Source organism: Gadus chalcogrammus, chromosome 4, assembly GCF_026213295.1.
Source record: "Gadus chalcogrammus isolate NIFS_2021 chromosome 4, NIFS_Gcha_1.0, whole genome shotgun sequence".
NCBI classification, from domain to species: Eukaryota; Metazoa; Chordata; class Actinopteri; order Gadiformes; family Gadidae; genus Gadus; species Gadus chalcogrammus.
Window position 1 is genome coordinate 24,159,117 of NC_079415.1, and position 20,195 is coordinate 24,179,311.

Below are 20,195 nucleotides of genomic sequence, written 5' to 3' on the forward strand. Positions count from 1 at the left end.
GTATGGCTTGGCGGAATATCTCCTGCGCAGTGGTTTGGCCACACATAGGGATAACCCTGAGTAATTCCTCCGTTACATGAAACTTATCATCAACATCACGGACGTATATTGCCAGTTGGGCAGTGTCAGTGGTGTCTGTGCTCTCATCCAGGGCCACTGAGTACGCACGGAAGTCTTTGACTTTGTCACGTAGTTGACCATAAATGTTACCTGACAGCTCGGTAACAAGCCCTGCCACTGTGTTAGGTGACAAGCTGATGCTGGCAAACTGAGCTCTCTTTTCGGGGCAGACAATACTCGCAGCCTGCAACATACACTCCTTAATAAACTCGCCTTCTGTAAAAGGCTTTCCTGCCTTAGCGATCATTTCGCTCAGTGTAAAGCTGGCCTTTACTGCTTTATCAGCCTCGTCGGTTGGTTTCCTAAAGAGAGTTTGTTGCCAGGTGAAACATTTCTTTAGGTCTGTGACTCGCTTCTCCCTCTCATCTCCCCGGTATTTCGCATACTCCTCGGCATGCCTCGTTGAGTAATGGCGTCTGATGTTGTATTCTTTGACAACGGCAACTTTTTCAGCACATACAAGGCAAGTAGGGGTTCCCCTGTGCTCAACAAAAAAATATTCTAACTCCCACCTTTCATGAAATTGTCTGTGGACATCGTCAACCTTTCTTTTCCCACTGGGTTTTGAGAGGGACATGATGTGACGCTACGCTTCCACTTGGTGTCACTCCGTTGCTTGCTGCGTTTCCTAGCAACCTGGCTGGCTGCCTGCTATGGTAGCCCATGCGGGCCAAAGCGCGTTTGGTAAAGACACGCGGGCCACATTAACATTACATACTGACGACCACTCGAGGGCCACAAAATGTCGGCCGGCGGGCCACTTGGCCCGCGGGCCTTGACTCTGAGACCTCTGCTATAGACCCTATCGTATCTGTGGTATAAAGGCTGGGACGAATTTCGAATTATAAATATGTACACTTTGGGCCCTATTTTAACGGTCTGAAACGCAAGTGGGAAGCGCAAAGCGCAAGTAGCTTTGTGGGCGGTTCTACGGCGCTATCGCTATTTTACAGGCGGATAAATGACGCTTGCGCCGCGGCGCAAGTGTCAAAAGGGTTGGTCTGAAGCAGCCTAATTACCCGTAGGTGTGGTTTGGGCGTAACGTGCAACAAACCAATGAGAGTGCCAGCTCCCATCCCCTTTAAGAGCCATGAGCGCATTTGAATCGGACGAGTTGATATTTTGACAGCGCGTCTGCAGTCTCCGAGAATTTCAAACTGCAAATGGCTTAGTTTATTGCCAAATAATATGGCCTAATTCACACATGGAATATACTGAGTCCTCAAATAAATTTCGGCAAAGAAAACGTATGATAGGCTATAACATATGATATGCGGTAACTGTGGTTCTATTTAATGATATACGCAATACATTATAAACATTGTTTCTTATCAGTATTGTATGCTATCCTAATATGCATGTGTCCCCGCGGTAATAGTAATTGCTATTGATTGTATTATGCGTTACGTGTTTAGTTTGCCCAAGTGAAGGAGTTCAAGTACCTCGGGGTCTTGTTCGCGAGTGAGGGAACTATGGAGCGTGAGATTGGCCGGAGAATCGGAGCAGCGGGGGCGGTATTGCGTTCGCTTTACCGCACCGTTGTTACGAAAAGAGAGCTGAGCCGCAAGGCAAAGCTCTCGATCTACCGGTCGATCTTCGTTCCTATCCTCACCTATGGTCATGAGGGTTGGGTGATGACCGAAAGGACGAGATCGCGGGTACAAGCGGCCGAGATGAGTTTTCTCAGAAGGGTGGCTGGCGTCTCCCTTAGGGATAGGGTGAGAAGCTCAGCCATCCGTGAGGAACTCGGATTAGAGCCGCTGCTCCTTTACTCAGAAAGGAGTCAGCTGAGGTGGTTCGGGCATCTTGTAAGGATAAGAAATACCATGCAAATTAAATTTAAATGAAGTGAAATTTCGAGGTTGGAAACTGGGCGCCTTACAGAGCACACACGCGCGCCCGCATTCATTCATTCTTTTTAACACTCACTCGCGGTAAAACAATGTTTTTCACGATCAAATAGGCCTACTCATCAATCCTAAAAGTTATGGGCATGTAGGCCTACACGATGTCTGTGTCAAGAAAATATGTGTTTGCTGTACGGTGTTTGCAGATGCATTGATTTAAAAGTACAACTTATTACCGCTGCATCAGCTGTTCTTTCCCAAATAATTTACCAAGAATGTGCGGCTAGGTAGATGAGAGAAGCAAAGTGTATGCGCGAGGTGCACAAGCAATCCGTATGCATCGCATGTGCATGTATGCATGCGCCCTTAAAATAGCGTCTGAACAACGCGCCACTGACTTTAAACCAGGTATTTCCTGGTCAGTAGCGCAATGGTATTCAGAGACGGCAAAATACCGTTTGCGCCAGAACACGCCTCCTCCTTCCGCCGAACCGCCCCTTGCGGCGCATGATCAATCCCTAATTTACCGGCGAGTGGCGCTGGTGGGAAAAGAACGCTCTGCGCCAGTTGTAAACTAGCAATGACACATGCGCCAGTGACTAAGTCACTTGCGCCGGATGCAAGATAGGGCCCTTTATGTTGAAAGTATAGACCGTCGCGATTCCCATTGAAACTAATGGCGTGGTGCTTATTCTTCAAAACAAGAGCTGGTAAATTGTGAAAAATTAATTAAACTGCAATCAGACAACGCGGTTATATGTCATAGACCCTAGAGTATCTGTGGTATAAAGGCTGGGTCGATTTTTGAATTATAAATATGTACAATCCATAACGTTAGCTCTCTGGCTCATAGCTCAGCTGACTAAAATACCTCCCGTTGCCAAGTCGTAGCTAAGGTCCGTCCTATTTATGTGAAAAACATATTTGGATTGTAAAACGCATGAAAATATAAATGAATGATATTAATTTATTTTCTTCGGCAAGTGACCATGGTATAAGCGGGATAATGCCCTTCGAGGTGTCAAAAACATGTTTGATTGATTGTATTTAAAGGGGACTGCTTTTTGTGGGAGATGAACTCAAACAGAGTATACATTTAATAAGCATGCAATACGAATAAGAAAAGCATAATTATTAAAGTATTTGAATTTTTTTATTATGTTGGCAAGCAAGAAGTAGAATAAATGGGATTATCAGTCTTATTAAAACGGTTTGTGCAACCAACCGCCCAAGAAGACATGATTGCGGCTCTTGTCGCTCTCGTCTCTTTCTCCATATGACATGCTCGTAGAGCAGGGAGTGACGTAGACATATACTTCCTATAGAGATAATCCCTCTATAGGAAGTACACTGGTGTGAATTTGTGCTACGGTATGGATTGTGACGTTACCGTGTGACCGGTAGACCGCGTTTACATGGACACTTCTGATCAGATTAGAAGTGGAAGAACAGCTCAATCGGAATAAAAAAAGATCATATATACGGCTTGATCAGAATATAATTCTCTGATCGGAATATAATTCCATGCGGAATAGAAGAGGTGGTGTAGTCCGCTATAATCGACATGTAGACATTTATTCCGATTGGTTTGGGGTGTGTGCGTGACTACTTTTTAACTTAGAGAGATGGCATCAGCAGCTGCAGTATTTCGCAATTGGTCAGTCTGTACTTTTATGAATGCCGCACTTTATTTATTTATTTTTTGCCTGATTCACGTCTGTCTTAGCACTCCGTAAGTAGTCCGGTAACTTATCAACCCCAGCAAGTCCGCTTTCTAAGCAACGTCAACGTCTTTGGCGGACTATTTCTCTGCTGTTTTGGCAAGGAGCCGTGTAATAATGTATAGAACGTCACCGGTCATTATTGAAAATAATACCCTTCAGGGCGAAGCAAGGCACCTCCGCTTTGCATCGCGGTCCGGTTTGCCCTGTCGGGGCTTATTTACCCGATAATGACCGGCGTTCTGTACTGCAACTTTATCCCTTACAAATATCATACAAGTCCAGACCAACATAACAGTTGTGCGCGAGAGACATATGAACGTAATCTTGCCACTTTTGTAAATGCCATAGGCCTATATACAGTACATTCGGATTGCATGATAGGAATAGATCTATTCCGATTAGAAATCTAATTGGATCAGAAGTGTCCAGGTAAACCTGGCTAGTGTTGTGTGTAACGCGCTAGTACGTGGTACTTTTTCATGTAATTATAACTTAACTTCAACACTGGACACAAAAACTCTCTCTCTGGGACTCTCTTTCTATGTCTACTTTGTGACATATTGATTAAAAACTATGGACCAAGGTCCTGTTGGGACATCTTGATTAATCCAACTCCTATGGTCTCTCTCTTGAAGTTGTGCTGGTATTAAAAATATGGTGAAGGTATTAAAAGGTAGTAAATTAAATTTAAGAATTTCTGTATAAACCCTATATTATAATTATTGTAATCACTATAGGAGTCATTTTGTGTTTTGGTCCATAAGCCTCCATTTGTATGTATAAAAATGTGTGTGTGTGTGTGTGTGTGTGTGTGTGTCAGATGGTGAGTGTGTTCTCCGCTGACGGGCTCAGGGGCACTGGGTCCACCAGCCAGGAGGAGACCAACTCTGTGGAGTCCGTGGGCTTCTGCAACATGTGAGTAGTGCACGTCAACACTGTGCACGTGAACCCAGTGCATGTCAACACTGTGCACTTGTGTGTAAAAGGGTCTTGATTTTAGTAATATAGTTGCGCCTAGCAACAACTGGTAGAGCAAGGCATTAATACTGCCAGGTTAGGGGTTTGATTCCCACTGCTCTGGATAACGGTTTTCTTTTAAACAAATGAAACTAGACCTTGATATAATATGGAATTCAAGATTTTGGGGATGATTTAATGATGAAAGATATTTTTATGTATTGTTTAATTACACTTGGGTATCTTGCTGGCCCATATACATTTTTTAAAACATTTCTGTATAAATCTATTCGAATCATTTTAATTCGCCAATTCTCGTGACGGTAATTTTGATAGACGTGTGTTTTTAATAAGGCTGGGGGTAAACGACTATTTATTAAACGATTAATCGGGGGATTATTTTATCGATTAGTCGACTGATATAACGACTAATTGAACGATTATCTATTTTTCTGTTGCTCGATTAATAAAATAAATACCAACAAATTAATAATAATAATATAAAATCTTAATGATATACTTTATTTAACAACAGTTTTGCACAGCAAAAAATCTTCTGCTTTACACAAAATAAAATAAATAAAATAGTTTCACTGTTATACAAAATGAAAGGCCAGCCCGTTTACTCTTTCACAGTACCAAAATAACTCTAGTTCAAAAAATTCAAAAGTTGTAGTGCAAAAAAAACTCTGTGCAGTGCACAGTAGACATTCCTGAGTGTTTAACACAATATACAATTCCTGTTTTCAGTGTAACAGTCCCAACATAAATCTCTCCTGTACAAAAGATCAAAAAAATGCAGTGCAAAAACCAACACTGTGCAGTGCACAGTACAGACATTCCTGGGTGTTTAACACCAGTGTTTCCCCTATATGCTGAAATATGACCGCCGCTGCTGAATTTCTTTTTTTTAATAAGAGGAGAGGAGAGCTTCTAACGGAGGAACTTCCGCAGATTCGGAGTTTCCGGTTAAATGGATCATCAGTGAAACATCATTGCGACACAATTGAGTGTAGTAACCCAGAGAACCAGCTAAAACATTGTTTTCATCCAAACGAGCCGTCTTTAGCGAACGGTGAATTGCATTGGCTTCTGCGAGCAGTCGGCTTTCAGCCGCGAGCTTAGGGACCGTCTGCAAAGTGCAAAACTGAATTGCATTGGCTTCTACGAGCAGTCGGCTTTCAGCAAGAGAGTCTAGCTGCAGACATCCACCCACACGCTCCAGACATCCACCCACACGCACTTCCGCTGCAGACAGAAACATCCACCCACACGCCGGAAATCGGATAATAAAAAATAAAAATCGGAAAATAAAATAAAAATCGGGCGTTACGTAATGTGTTTACTAGAGCTGTCAAGCGATTAAAATATTTAATCGTGATTAATCGCATTAATGCCATAGTTAACTCTAATTAATCGCGATTAATCGCAAATTCTTTTTCTATGCTAAATATCCCTTGATTATTTTGTCCCATAATTCTTCTCATTTTAATTCTCTTATCAACATGGTGAAGTGCATCGGCTTGCCTTGTGCAAATGATTTTTTATTGATAACAACATTGGCATATACACTGATCAAAACAGGACGATACAAAAAAAGAGCCTATAGTGCAATTAAACGACTGCTTTGAACAAATGTCATTTGAACATACCAGTCAGGCTACTGCTTCTTTGTTTTGAGCCAAAGAAAAAAAAAAGTTTTTTTTTATCAAATAATTGGGTTAATCGCGCGATAAAAAATTTAGCGCCGTTAAATTTGGTTTGCATTAACGCCGTTAATAACGCGTTTAACTGACAGGCTCTAGTGTTTACATAAATGAACGGGCGTTAAGTAATGTGTTTACATAAATGAATGAAATAAATTAAGTGATAAAATGCTTCCGGTTTTGGACAGAAGACCTGACACTCGCTGTTGACTTTAAGCTGGAGCTTATGGCTCTTCTCTTTCTGTAAATACACACACCTTATTCAGAATTCCCTCTGTGTTATACTGCAATCATCTCAATTTAATATTTGACAGGACACAAACTGATACTCGTATTGTAAAGCTGAAGGGCATCAGAGATTGAGGCTAATAATTATTTTAAATACTATGTATGAGTGGACAGGAATAGTTAGAAACTTTCCCCTTTAGCTTCACCTTTTCTGACATTTATATTAGGTCTAGCTATTTTACATTCTGTTGTCTTAATATCATAAGGTTCGACTGCATTCCAACATAATTTATCATATGTTATTAGCACTTTTGCATTCCGAAATTCTTACTCTGAACCATCATTCATTTAATATCTGGCTCTAATTGTCTATAATATTGTCTTACCTTGTGCTGCTGGACCACCTTATTTGCCCATATTTAAACACGACAAACTCAAGTCTGTGTTTTAACTTAGCTTTGTGTGTTACCGAAGTGAATAAGTAAAGTCATACAAAAAATCGATACATTGTAAACGTTATAACACTTTATTAAGAACACTCAACAGATAACTGAACTCAGAACCTCAACACACACACACACACACACACACACACACACACACACACACACACACACACACACACACACACACACACACACACAGCAATGTCACTGGCTGTCCACCCAGCGACCCAGAAACATGGCGTTGACCCGAAGATCCTCCTCAGCTGCCATGTTAAGGAAGACCTCCATGTCTTCCTGAAAATCAAATGTGAAGAGCAGGGGATACTTTTCTTCTTCATCAGTTGAAGAACGTATCCTTTCCAGGAGCTCCTGCTGTTCTTTTGCGTCCATATTCGGAAATGCGGGCTCGACCACCTTCCCCCTGAGCAAACCTGCATTCTGACGCAGCCAGGCAACTCCAGCCACAATGTTGTCAAGTGGCCCCTGTTTAATGGAAAATGAAATGCCACCAAGTTGGAATCATTTTATATTAAATTATATATTTTTTGCAACCAGTTAGTTACTTAAACTAAGACTTGGAACTGTAAGGTTCTACACCCCGGACTGCAGACAAGCCCATCCAGATAATAACACATCAAATTAGACAACAACGGCACTGTGGTGGGAAACATAACTGGAGGGGGTAAGTCTGTCTACAGAGAGGAGGACCTGAAACTGTTGAACACTGAGTGAGTTGAACACCAGAATAATTTTGTCCTCTTTAAATACTTAAAATAATGAAAGACCATCACACCTAGGAGGATGGCACATTCTTTACAAAAGATTATTGTCATGACTGAATGGTGGAAGATTCAGGGAAATTATCATTGATCAATGCAGGCAAAAGATAGAGGAAAATAAGTCAGTGACTTATAAAAGTAAGCAGACAAACATTCATAAATATTGTCTACAGACATGTACACATACATTCTTATATTCTTTCTACACACATACATATATCACCTTTAAATGTAATGGAATGTTTTATGTGGGATTCCAGGTGGCACTGAAGCTTCGTGTTTACGGTTGGTTTAAAAGTTGGGCATAGGGGGCAGTGGAAAAGTGTGCAGCAAGTTGTGCAGCGTTTGACTTCTGGCTTTGAATCATCCCTAAAAATCGAGTGATGCATCTACAAAAGACAGACATTTTTTTTTACAATTGATGTTGTAATTGTAGAAAAAATTAAGATCAAAGACGATAAATTCTCACAGCACAGCAAACTATTTAAAGGCCGGTAATTCAGTAGTGGTTGTAGTCTAGACGAAAAAGGCTGAAATAGAAAAACGTAACATTTATTAGGGGTGTGCAGCAATTATTGTCCCTTCAGAGCATCAAATTTAACTATTATTGGCATATAAGTAATGATGAGATATATTTCTACCTCATACTGTACTTTACATCTGTTTCTCTCTGTCATTATATGTTTTATGAACTGTCTGAGCCCCAGCACCCTATTGACTGGGGGACATTGAACATTTAGAATCTGAGACAGGATAGTAGGCTATTACATAACAGTAATTCATTAACTTTTATCAGTTTTATTATATTTTTCATCTCTTTTACCCCTTTTAACTGAACTAAGTGCTATGATCTCTTAGTTATAAACAGATTGTATGAACTAAACAGGCAGATCGAATATTTAACGATTGATTTTGTCTATTGAATAATATCACACTTCTCAGCCACCGCTGCGGAGATGAACAGCTGATAGGTGCAACTCAAGTTAAAGCGAAACGAGCTGCGTCAATTCAATTCGTGCTAATTATTTTATTACAACTTAACTCTGTTTTGGACTACAGATGACTGTCAAAAGTCCAAATCTTAAAATCGTTTACAAAATACGTTACAAAAAACATTTGCCTATCTTGCAAAAATGACACCTAGCTAGCGTTTGCCACCGTCAGTGTGGATTAAAACAACAAATGCTTCATATTGGTGTAACTTTCTGTTATTTGTTTGATGAAAAAATCTAAACTTAATGAAACTAATAGATCGGTAAAGAAATGCAAGTCTCGTGCATTTATAATTGTATCGCTGTGTTTTGAATAGTCAACTACCATAACCTCCAAGTGCAGCTGAGCCGAACGTCACATCTTCGTGCAGTGAGTCCCGCTGTTACACCGAATTCTGCGACCCACCGAAATCCACTTTCCTCCACTTCTCTCCTCCCTCCCCACTCTTTAATCCTCTTCTACGCTACCTACTCTGTATTACTGTGGAGGAATGTGAGCATGTCCACTTGCTCTTTGGTGAGGCTTGCTCTATTTTTGCCCTCGATGGTCCCTGCTGCTGAGAACAGACGTTCCGAAGGTGTCGATGTTGCAGGGGCAGCCAGATAGGATTTCGCCACAACAGCCAGGGCAGGGAACTTTGTTTCATTTTCCTTCCACCTTTGGAGTGGGTTTTTGTCCTTAGGAATCTGTTTCTCCCTAAAGTACGCAAGCAGCTCATTCCTGACAGCATCTTCCCTTCCGTCTTGGCCTGGGTCTTCATCTTCCAGCTCCTCGTCATCATCTGTGCCATGCAACGTGTCCAGAACAGTCTTTGGCTTCTGTCTGGAATGATCTGGCTGGTCACTGTCATCTTCTTCAGGCTCTTCCCTCACTTGCACTCGTCTGGCTTCAAGTGAAAGGGTCAGAAGTAGGGTTGCCGCGGTATACGGTATTACCGGTGTTACCGGTGTTGAGGCCAACACCGTTTACTCGGTGTTGCCAATCCGGCAACACCGATTTTTTTTTTTTTTTTTTTTTTTTCAGTAATAAAAAACAATTCAGTAAAAATGAATAATACAATTATAATTAAGAAAATTAACATGTGTAGAATAGGCCACAGTTCTGCTCTGTGCGGGAGAATTGTCGCGCCGAGAATTGACGGGCTTCCTTACAAGACCGGTAACCATAGCAACGCCAGTAAACAAACCCCGCAAAGACCAATCCCTACGTGAGCTCCCCGCGCTACGGCCATCCGGAGGCGCACAGAGCTTTTGGCCGTGATATTATGATATATACAATTATATTATACTATATATATACTATTATACAGGTCCTTCTCAAAAAATTAGCATATTGTGATAAAGTTCATTCTTTAACATAATGTAATGATAAAAATTAAACTTTCATATATTTTAGATTCATTGCACACCAACTGAAATATTTCAGGTCTTTTATCGTTTTAATACTGATGATTTTGGCATACAGCTCATGAAAACCCAAAATTCCTATGTCAAACAATTTGCATATCATGAAAAGGTTCTCTAAACGAGCGAACCTAATCATCTGAATCAACGAATTAACTCTAAATACCTGCAAAAGATTCCTGAGGCTTTTAAAAACTCCCAGCCTGGTTCATTACTCAAAACTGCAATCATGGGTAAGACTGCCGACCTGACTGCTGTCCAGAAGGCCATCATTGACACCCTCAAGCAAGAGGGTAAGACACAGAAAGAAGTTTCTGAACGAATAGGCTGTTCCCAGAGTGCTGTATCAAGGCACCTCAGTGGGAAGTCTGTGGGAAGGAAAAAGTGTGGCAGAAAACGCTGCACGACGAGAAGAGGTGACCGGACCCTGAGGAAGATTGTGGAGAAGGGCCGATTCCAGACCTTGGGGGACCTGCGGAAGCAGTGGACTGAGTCTGGAGTAGAAACATCCAGAGCCACCGTGCACAGGCGTGTGCAGGAAATGGGCTACAGGTGCCGCATTCCCCAGGTCAAGCCACTTTTGAACCAGAAACAGCGGCAGAAGCGCCTGACCTGGGCTACAGAGAAGCAGCACTGGACTGTTGCTCAGTGGTCCAAAGTACTTTTTTCGGATGAAAGCAAATTTTGCATGTCATTCGGAAATCAAGGTGCCAGAGTCTGGAGGAAGACTGGGGAGAAGGAAATGCCAAAATGCCTAAAGTCCAGTGTCAAGTACCCACAGTCAGTGATGGTCTGGGGTGCCATGTCAGCTGCTGGTGTTGGTCCACTGTGTTTTATCAAGGGTAGGGTCAATGCAGCTAGCTACCAGGAGATTTTGGAGCACTTCATGCTTCCATCTGCTGAAAAGCTTTATGGAGATGAAGATTTCATTTTTCAGCATGACCTGGCACCTGCTCACAGTGCCAAAACCACTGGTAAATGGTTTACTGACCATGGTATTACTGTGCTCAATTGGCCTGCCAACTCTCCTGACCTGAACCCCATAGAGAATCTGTGGGATATTGTGAAGAGAAAGTTGAGAGACGCAAGACCCAACACTCTGGATGAGCTTAAGGCCGCTATCGAAGCATCCTGGGCCTCCATAAGACCTCAGCAGTGCCACAGGCTGATTGCCTCCATGCCACGCCGCATTGAAGCAGTCATTTCTGCAAAAGGATTCCCGACCAAGTATTGAGTGCATAACTGAACATAATTATTTGAAGGTTGACTTTTTTTGTATTAAAAACACTTATTTTATTGGTCGGATGAAATATGCCAATTTTTTGAGATAGGGATTTTTGGTTTTTCTTGACTTTTTTGCCAAAATCATCAATATTAAAACAATAAAAGGCTTGAACTACTTCAGTTGTGTGTAATGAATCTAAAATAGATGAAAGTTTAATTTTTATGGAATTTACATTATGGAAAATAATGAACTTTATCACAATATGCAAATTTTTTGAGAAGGACCTGTATATAGAACGTTATAAGACACCGAGAATTGGCGCGCTGCCAGCCGCTGTCACCGAGTGTGAGAGGAGAGTTGACGGAGAAGATGGCGGTTGACCTATAGTTTCAAAGTTAATACCGTTTATACCGGTAATACCGGTGTTGACACGAGCGTATTACTCTGTGTGAAAATGTCCACACCGCGGCAACCCTAGTCAGAAGTTTGATTTTCACCTTCAGGATGTCTTCTGTGGACAGGAACTGGAGTTTTCGGAATCTCGGATCAAGGGCCACGGCGAAGATGCACACATTTTTCCTGTCTACATTATATGTAGCCTCAATCTCCCATCTGAAAAATAATGGATTTGATTTGCACACTTTTGATAAATGAAATTCAAGGTGAAAGATAATAGTAGAATCAATAGCTCTACATGATAGAATGCCAATGGGAAAACATTGAAAGATGCAAACTCGGAAAGCTTAATTAAAATATTCAGTTAGTTCACTATAAGAGATTTAAAGAGCTGGATAATCAAACTAACCTTGAAGCAATCTGCTGCGGCTGCTGTTTGGAAGGTGGCAACGGGGGCGGACTCAAAGACTGTCTTTGTGGACTTCTGTAGGGCTTTCACCAGCGGAGGCAGGACAGAGACTGTGACGTATGCTTCTCCACTCAGGAAGACGGTGGCTTGCCCAAAGGGCTCAAGTGCTTGCTGTAGCTCCTCCAGGAGGCTCCACTGGTCAGCTTTCATATCCAGGTAGTGCTTTGCTGCCTTGGTGACCTCTGGGTCGGAGAGGGTTGCGGTTACAGGCCACCGCTGTTCAAGGAGGCGTGTGATCATATAGTAAGAACTATTCCATCGAACAGCTACATCCTGGGTCAACTTGTGTTGAGCTGTGCCCATTTGCTCTTGTTTGAGTTTCAACTTCAGGGTGGCGACATCGCTGCTATGGAAGTACCCGGCGAGGCTCCTTGCTAATGCGGGGCTCTTTCAGAGCATGGTTGACGATCAACTGGGTGTTATGGCCAGCACATCGAAGTGAGGCAACGCCATGCTTCTCTTCAAGGATTCTAAGGGCTTTGACCACATTAGCTGCATTATCGTGGACAATCGCCTGGACATCATCAAGGAGAGAGAAGTCAAACTTCTCGGCAACCTCTTCAATCCAGCGAGCAATGTTTTCTGCAGTGTGTCGTCCTCAAGGGGCTTTGTGCACAAAACGAATGAGACCATCTCCCAGTTGTCGTTGATGTAGTGGCAGGTCACTCCGAGGTATGCCTCTGTGGCAATGCTTGTCCAGGCATCGGTGGTGAGCGTGATTTTTGAGGACCTGTTCTTTACATCTTTCTTCAGATCTTCAAGAGTGTGTTGATATGCCTTCTCCAACTGCTTTGTAAACCACCACCTGGAGGGACATTTGAAGCCTGGGCAGGCATATTCGATCATGTCTATGAAGGCTTCACCCTCAACAAGAGACAAAGGCCTCATGTCTTTGACGATCACCTGTAAGACAAAGAAAATCATTATTAATAACAACATGAACATAGCACCTTTCATAGAGCCATAGGATCAATAAAGCCTAATCTAATATGTTGCTTACAATGTAAGAAGATAAATTATTAGACAATCCAAACAAGGACACAAAGAAAAGGGCCAAGTTAACTGAAGAAACACCCATAACCTAGCTAATAAATATAGGACACAAAAAATGGACACAGCCTTTCCATCCTAAAAGATGCTCAAAGCAAGCAACAGTGAGCTAATAATTACTTACTCTCAAGATCCTTTTGCTCAGTTCAGCTGCCTTCTGTGGAGTGCATTGTGTCTTTCCCAAGATAGGACGGCAAGGTTCTTTGCTTTGTCCTAGAAAACACAAAGCAATGCATATTAGAACAACAGCTATGACAGTGGGGCATTTTAAATATACTCTTAACCTCATTGCAGTGCTATGCTATGATTAGTTTATTTGAATGCTAACGTGGCTACTTTTAAAAGTAATGTTATGTCCAACAATGCATTTGATCATCATGGCTAGCCTAACGCAGCAGCTGTGTCTGTGTTGTTTTGTAACATGGAAATTGCCAGGGGTGCACATAACAATTTTGATCTGGTTCTCACAGGAGCACCAGTTTGTTTCTTGGTGCTCATGCATTCATGTTTATCTAGAAGCTCGTAGAGTATTCGATCTACACCTTACAATGTTTGGTACTCAAATGAACCCTATCACACTTAGATGTGGTGCTCATTTTAAGGTTTTCAGCTAGGCTAACCAATCCATCTTAGCTCTCTGTGCAGTTTGTTTGTGCTAGGTTAGTAGCTAAAGTTCACGTTAGCTACTATAACTGAGACAGCTGTGTTCTGCAGTCGTAAGCCAGCTACCATTCAAGCTAACGTTAGCTAAACAGCTGTCTAGGCGCCAGTACCTAGTGTTACGACCCGGCTCGAGGGAAGTAACATGAAGTCGACACACAAGGATTAAATATAAGAAAATCGGGTTTATCGTTACTAAAGGTTAAACAGACTGGTGAATGGGAACCATGCTGCTGGCCCTGGCTAGAGTTTTAACATAATACGATACAATGCCACATAATAAAACCTGGTGCAGTTGGGAGCAGGGTCAAGAGAAAGAAGCTGTTTCTCAATTCGCGTACTTGTGCGTGCTCGTGTGCTCGTGGACTCGTGAAACGTCATCAGTCGTTGCCCGAGCACTGTTCCAATTCGAAGCACACATCAAGCGAGTACTGTCGTAAAACCCGGAAGTGTTCTTGATGCGTGCTCGATCTCGCCGTTTCACCAAGCATGCAACGGAGGTGGCTCGTGTGTGCTTGCAATCGCTATAAATCCCAGGATGCACTCGCAGCAGTACGATGGCGGACAATATGGAGAAGACGCACAGCTGTAGCTTAAGTTACTCTTAACTTATATATATATTTATATTATATAATAATAATAATAATATAAGATAATATATAAATATATATAAAGTCGTGTGTGTATAGCTTATACACATGACAGGACACGCATATCTTTACAATTTTTATTCATTCAGAATATTTACATACTATTTGAAAATGAAAGAGGCTGGGATTTTGTTTTATATCATTTGTTTATATTGTTCAGTAGTATATGCCTAAATGAGGCCGTAGCACAGTTAACGGACGAGCAGAGGTGGTGACGTCATCGAGTCCGATGCTGTTCCAATCGCAGGTACGTACTCGCGTGCTCGCAAGTATGTGCTTGAAGTACAGACTTGCCAAGTACGTGCTTGCAAGTCATCGAGTCCGTAGTACGCGTGCTAGGAATTGAGAAACGGCCAGAGAGTGATTGTCTCCAGCGGCGGCCATTTATAGTAGCTCCTCCAGCCCCTGCACCAATCGACAGCCAGCACCTGGAGAGACACCAATGGTGTTAGCACCACCCTCAGGCTGGGAGGAACCACAGCACAGACGAAATCCGTACAACACTGCAAAATACACATACGACCCTGGGTCGTAACACTAGCCAACGTTAACGTTAGCCACCAACCCAGCACGAACAAACCGAACAGCGCAGAGCCCAAGCCACACAACACACCACACAAACATGAAATTAATTTAACCAACGTTGGTACTTACTTGCGATTGTCTCCATCACGAGTGACAATGGGGTGCCTCCGTTTCAGATGCTCCAACATTGCTGTCGTGCTCTTGTTATATGCCAACTCCATTTGGAAAAGAGTGCAAATCACAACACCTTTCCGTTTAGGACTTAACTTGAAGTATTTCCATACCTTTGATGATTTCGGGCACAGACATTTTCCTTTATTGTAACTTTCGTCCATTTTGCAATGTTTTTTCCTCGTGTGGCGAAAATCGTTGACGGAGGGAAAAAAAAGTCATTGTTATTTGTTCTCCCTGTTTTGAAATCCTCCCCTCCCCACCACCATAATAAAAACTCAGAACACACAGAGCAATTGTTTAAAGCCCCCACCTGAACATTATTGATTCAGCTGTTAAAACTTTATAGAGCTCCCAACGGAAGCAAGGACTCCAGCGTTCAGATAACCTGGGAGGGTCAGGACGAGAGGAGCGGGGTGTTCCCCAGCCTGTACCTCAGTGTGTTCCTTAGCGTGTCCCCTGACGTGTTCCCTGATGTGTTCCCTGGCGTGTTCCTTACCGTGTTCCTTAGCATGTTCCCTGACGTGTTCCTTGGTGTGTTCCTTAGCGTGTTCCCTGGCATGTTCCGTAGCGTGTTCCTTAGTATGTTACATAAGCGTGTTCCCTGGCGTGTTCTTTAGCGTGTTCCTTGGTATGTTTCTTAGAGTGTTCCTTGGCGTGTTCGGTTTGCCACCATGAGGGGGGAAGGGGACCAGACTCAAACCTTCCTCAAAGACACCTGACCTGAGGGTGTGAATCCCAATGAGGGCTTTGTTAAGCAAGATACCGGATCCCTGACTTTGTTTCAAGTTCACAAATTGTGGACAACTTCTGTATGCAGGCATACAGAAGTTGTCTACATCTTGGAACTGACCCAGCAAAATAAACAATCCTAAAGGCCCCCTCTGAGTAATGGATACTAAATAAGTTTGTGTTTGGGTCTGTGGAGAAAGGGTGCATCATCAGTCACTCACTTCCTGTTCCTCCCCCCACTAGCCTGCCTCTGGTGGGCGTGGCCTATCTGGACGGAACCCTGGTCATCTTTGACCTCGCCACCCAGACGGTCCGAAACCGGTGCAGACACGAGGTGAGGACACACACACACACACACACACACACACACACACACACACACACACACACACACACACAGGGGATCAGGTTGATTCTTCTCTCTCCCCCCCCCTCAAGGCGGGCATCGTGCACATGCAGTGGGAGGAGTCCTCCGCGCTGGTGTCTACGTGCGGTTTGGACGGCGCCCTGCGGCAGTGGGACGGGCGCTCCGGGAACCTGGTGTCGGAGTACCGCGGGCACGCTGCCGAGGTCCTCGCCTTCGCCCTCAACCGGTAACCTAGCAACCAGCCCCCCGACCACTGGTCCTCGAAACACACTTTAGAAACTAAATGAAATGGTACTTCATAAAGTAGCATTTTTCAACATATACATATATAAACTTAGCACAAAAAGTAAGGACAATTGTGTTTGGTAGATTATTTCTCTGTGGTAACAATGCTTTTTGGCAAAAAATCGTATACTGTTGGAAAGCCTTTTTAGTTCCCTTTCAAATGGTGCCCCATATGTAAGGAACATGCAGTTGTGGGATGAGCAGCAGCGCTGAGTATGTGGGTTGCGCCCATGAAAAATGTGCCAAATCTTTTCTGCCATTGCCAAACCGGTTATTTTGCTGTTGCTATTGACCCTTGTTTTGAGCTTCTGGTAGCCCCAGGTGCTGCCAATCAGGTGCCTGATTGGAACCTGATTGGCAGCACCTGTGAGCATGGGCACTACTACTGTAAGTACAGCTACAGTCAGTAAGTGTCTTCTCCAAGAATCGGCATGCCGCGTTTGACTGATCTGGATAGGGCCCTTGCGATAGGGCAACTTCAAGCTGGTGTTCCGCAAAACCAAGTTGCAGCATTATTTGGAGTGAGCCCTAGTACCCTCTCCAAACTGAAGGCCAAGTTCCATATAACGGGGGATGTCAAAGACAGGCCGCGAAGTGGGCGTCCCAAGAAGATGACGCCCCAAGAAGACCATTTCATCACCCTGTCAGCCCTTATGCCGCGTTTCCACTGCAGTACGTTTCGGTTCGCCTCAGTCCGGGAGGGAGGGGGCGGTATAGCCCAGCTCAGTTCCGAGGTTGCGTTTCCACCGCCGACAGTACCCTTAATGGTAGGCCAGATGTCGATCGCCGCGGCAGCTACGTAAACATCGTAAACAACGTCTTCCTCCCAAAGAATGCAGAGGAACGTCTCCACCTCCTTGTTCGCCCAAGCAAGCGTTTTACGCAACATGTTCATTGTAAAGAATAATACCTCGAGGCTGCTGTTTGTTTGTTTTTATCCCCACGTCGCCCGGAAGTGACGGTTCTGTCGACCATTCAACGGAGGGGGTGTGTAGCTCGAATTTTCCGGTACCCTTTCAGGCATCTCGTCTCGTTTTCAGTACCCCAACGGAGGAGTACTGAAAACGAGGGCAAAACGAGTACGGCTCAGTCCGGGTCACGCCCACTTTTGGCGGTGGAAACGCAATCCGTACCGCACCTTTGCGAACCGAACCGTATTGCACCCTGCAGTGGAAACGCGGCATTATGCTGTCTTCTGTCTTCTACAGATTTAGGCTGTCTTCTACAGATTTGCAGTCAAGGTTTGCAGGACGATATGGCCGACAGCTCTCTGCCCAGACAATCCGGAACAGACTACACGCCGCCAATCTACGGCCTCATAGGGCTGCCAGGAGTCCTGCCATGATTGCCCTTCACCATCAGGCCCGTTTGCGCTAGTGTCGGCAACACGTGCACTGGAACCTGAACATGTGGAGGAACGTTATGTTCAGTGATGAGTCCCGATTCTGCCTACGGCAGTTGGATCAAAGCGTCAAAGTGTGGAGAAGACGCGGAGAACGCTATGCTGATTGCTGCACCGATAGAATAACATATTTTCGTGGAGGCAGTGTGTGTGATGGTGTGGGGCGGCATCTCCCTCACTGGAAAATCGAGGCTTGTCATCATTGGAGGCAATCTCAATGCAGAGAGATATAGAAATGAGATTCTGCAACCAGTGGCAATCCCATATCTCCACAGTCTGGGACCGATCTCGATCCTCCAAGATGACAACGCTCGCCATCAGGGACTACCTCCAGAATATGAGAGTGGAGAGGATGGAATGGCCTGCTAGCAGTCCTGACCTCAACCCCATTGAAAACTTGTGGGATCAGCTTGGGCATGCTGCTCGTGCCAGAGTGACCAACACAACCACGTTGGCTAACTTGCACAAATGCTGGTTGACGAATGGGATGCCATCCCACAGCAGTGTGTGACCAGGCTGGTGACCAGCACAAGGAGGAGGGGCCATGCTGTTGTGGCTGTGTATGGTTCTTCCACACGCTACTGAGGCTCTTGTTTGTTAAATTGCCAATATGTCTTGTTCCTTGGATATTGTCTTGTTTCTATTTCAATCATCCAATCCACCAAACACCAAACGATTCAATGGCAGAATAAGCTGTTTGGCATTGGCAGAGAACATTTTTCATGGGCGCAACCCACATACTCAGCTCTGCTGCTCATCCTTCAAGTGCATGTTCCCTACAAATGGGGCACCATTTGAAAGGGAACTATACAGGCTTTCCAACGGAATAAGATTTATTGCCAAAAAGCATTGATACCACAGAGGAATAATCAACCACACAAATTTCCTTATATATATATATATTAGTGCTGTCAAGCGATTACAATATTTAATCACGATTAATCACATTAATGTCATAGTTAACTCACGTTTAATCACAATTCTTTTTTCTATGTTAAATATCCCTTGATTTCTTTGTCCCATTAATTTTTCTCATTTGAATGCTCTTATCAACATGGAGAAGTGCATCGGCTTGCCTTGTGCAAATGTTTTTTATTGATAACAACATTGGCATATACTGATCAAAACAGGATACAAAAAAAAAGCCTATAGTGCAATTAATCGATGAACATACAAACATACTGCCTTGAACATAGCAGTCAGGCTACTGCTTCTTTGTTTTGAGCCAAAGAAAAATAAATAAATAAATTGAGTTAATCGCGCGATAAAAATATTAACGCCGTTAAAATTGGTTTGCGTTAACGCCGTTAATAACGCGTTTAACTGACAGCACTAATATATATATACATGGGATAATGTATAGAACGACAATCATTATCAGGAAAATTAGCCCCGACAGGGCAAACAGGACACCGACGCGAAGCGGAGGTGTCTTGCTTCACCCTGAATTACCGGCGATGTTCTATACATTATCCCGCTTATTACACGGCTACTTGCCAAAACGAAAAAATAACTTCACACAGTGTGTCTTTTTACAATTACCATTAGTAGTGTTGATCAGCAGAGAAATAGTCCTCCAAACACGTTGACGTCGCTTAACAACCGAATACGCTGAGGTTGATAAGTGACCGGATTATTGCGGAGTTATACCAAAGACGTGAATCAGAGACAAAAAATCCACTTTCCTTGACAGCCGTCATTATATGCTTAGCGTTCCACAGCATTGAGAAGAGCCATGTAATAAATACAGGTCATACTCATCATACACTAATTCAACTTAAAAGGCCAAACTAATACATTAGGTAGACTCATTACATGCAAAGTGAGATATTCCAAGCCTTTATTTGTTATAATTTGGAAGATTATTGCTTACAATTTATGAAAACCCAAAATTCAAAATCTCAGAAAAATAGAATGTTGGTTCCATATTGTAGGCTCAAAGTGTCACATTCTAATCAGTTAATTAATCCAAAACACCTGAAAAGAGTCCCTGAGCCTTTAAATGGTCTCTCAGCCTGCTTCAGTAGGATTCACAATCATGGGGAAGACTGCTGACCTGA

The 20,195-nt window shown here is 43.3% G+C and overlaps 1 protein-coding gene across 1 annotated transcript in view; it reads left to right on the forward strand.

The window, feature by feature from the left end:
* The window catches only part of aamp (angio-associated, migratory cell protein), a 49,098-nt gene that overhangs the window by 26,386 nt on the left and 2,517 nt on the right, over window positions 1-20,195 (forward strand). The window contains exons 8-10 of the mRNA XM_056589683.1: window positions 4,512-4,606; window positions 16,325-16,415; window positions 16,520-16,674. Of these exons, the coding sequence (XP_056445658.1) occupies window positions 4,512-4,606; window positions 16,325-16,415; window positions 16,520-16,674 (341 nt within the window). The remainder of the gene's footprint in view (window positions 1-4,511; window positions 4,607-16,324; window positions 16,416-16,519; window positions 16,675-20,195) is intronic.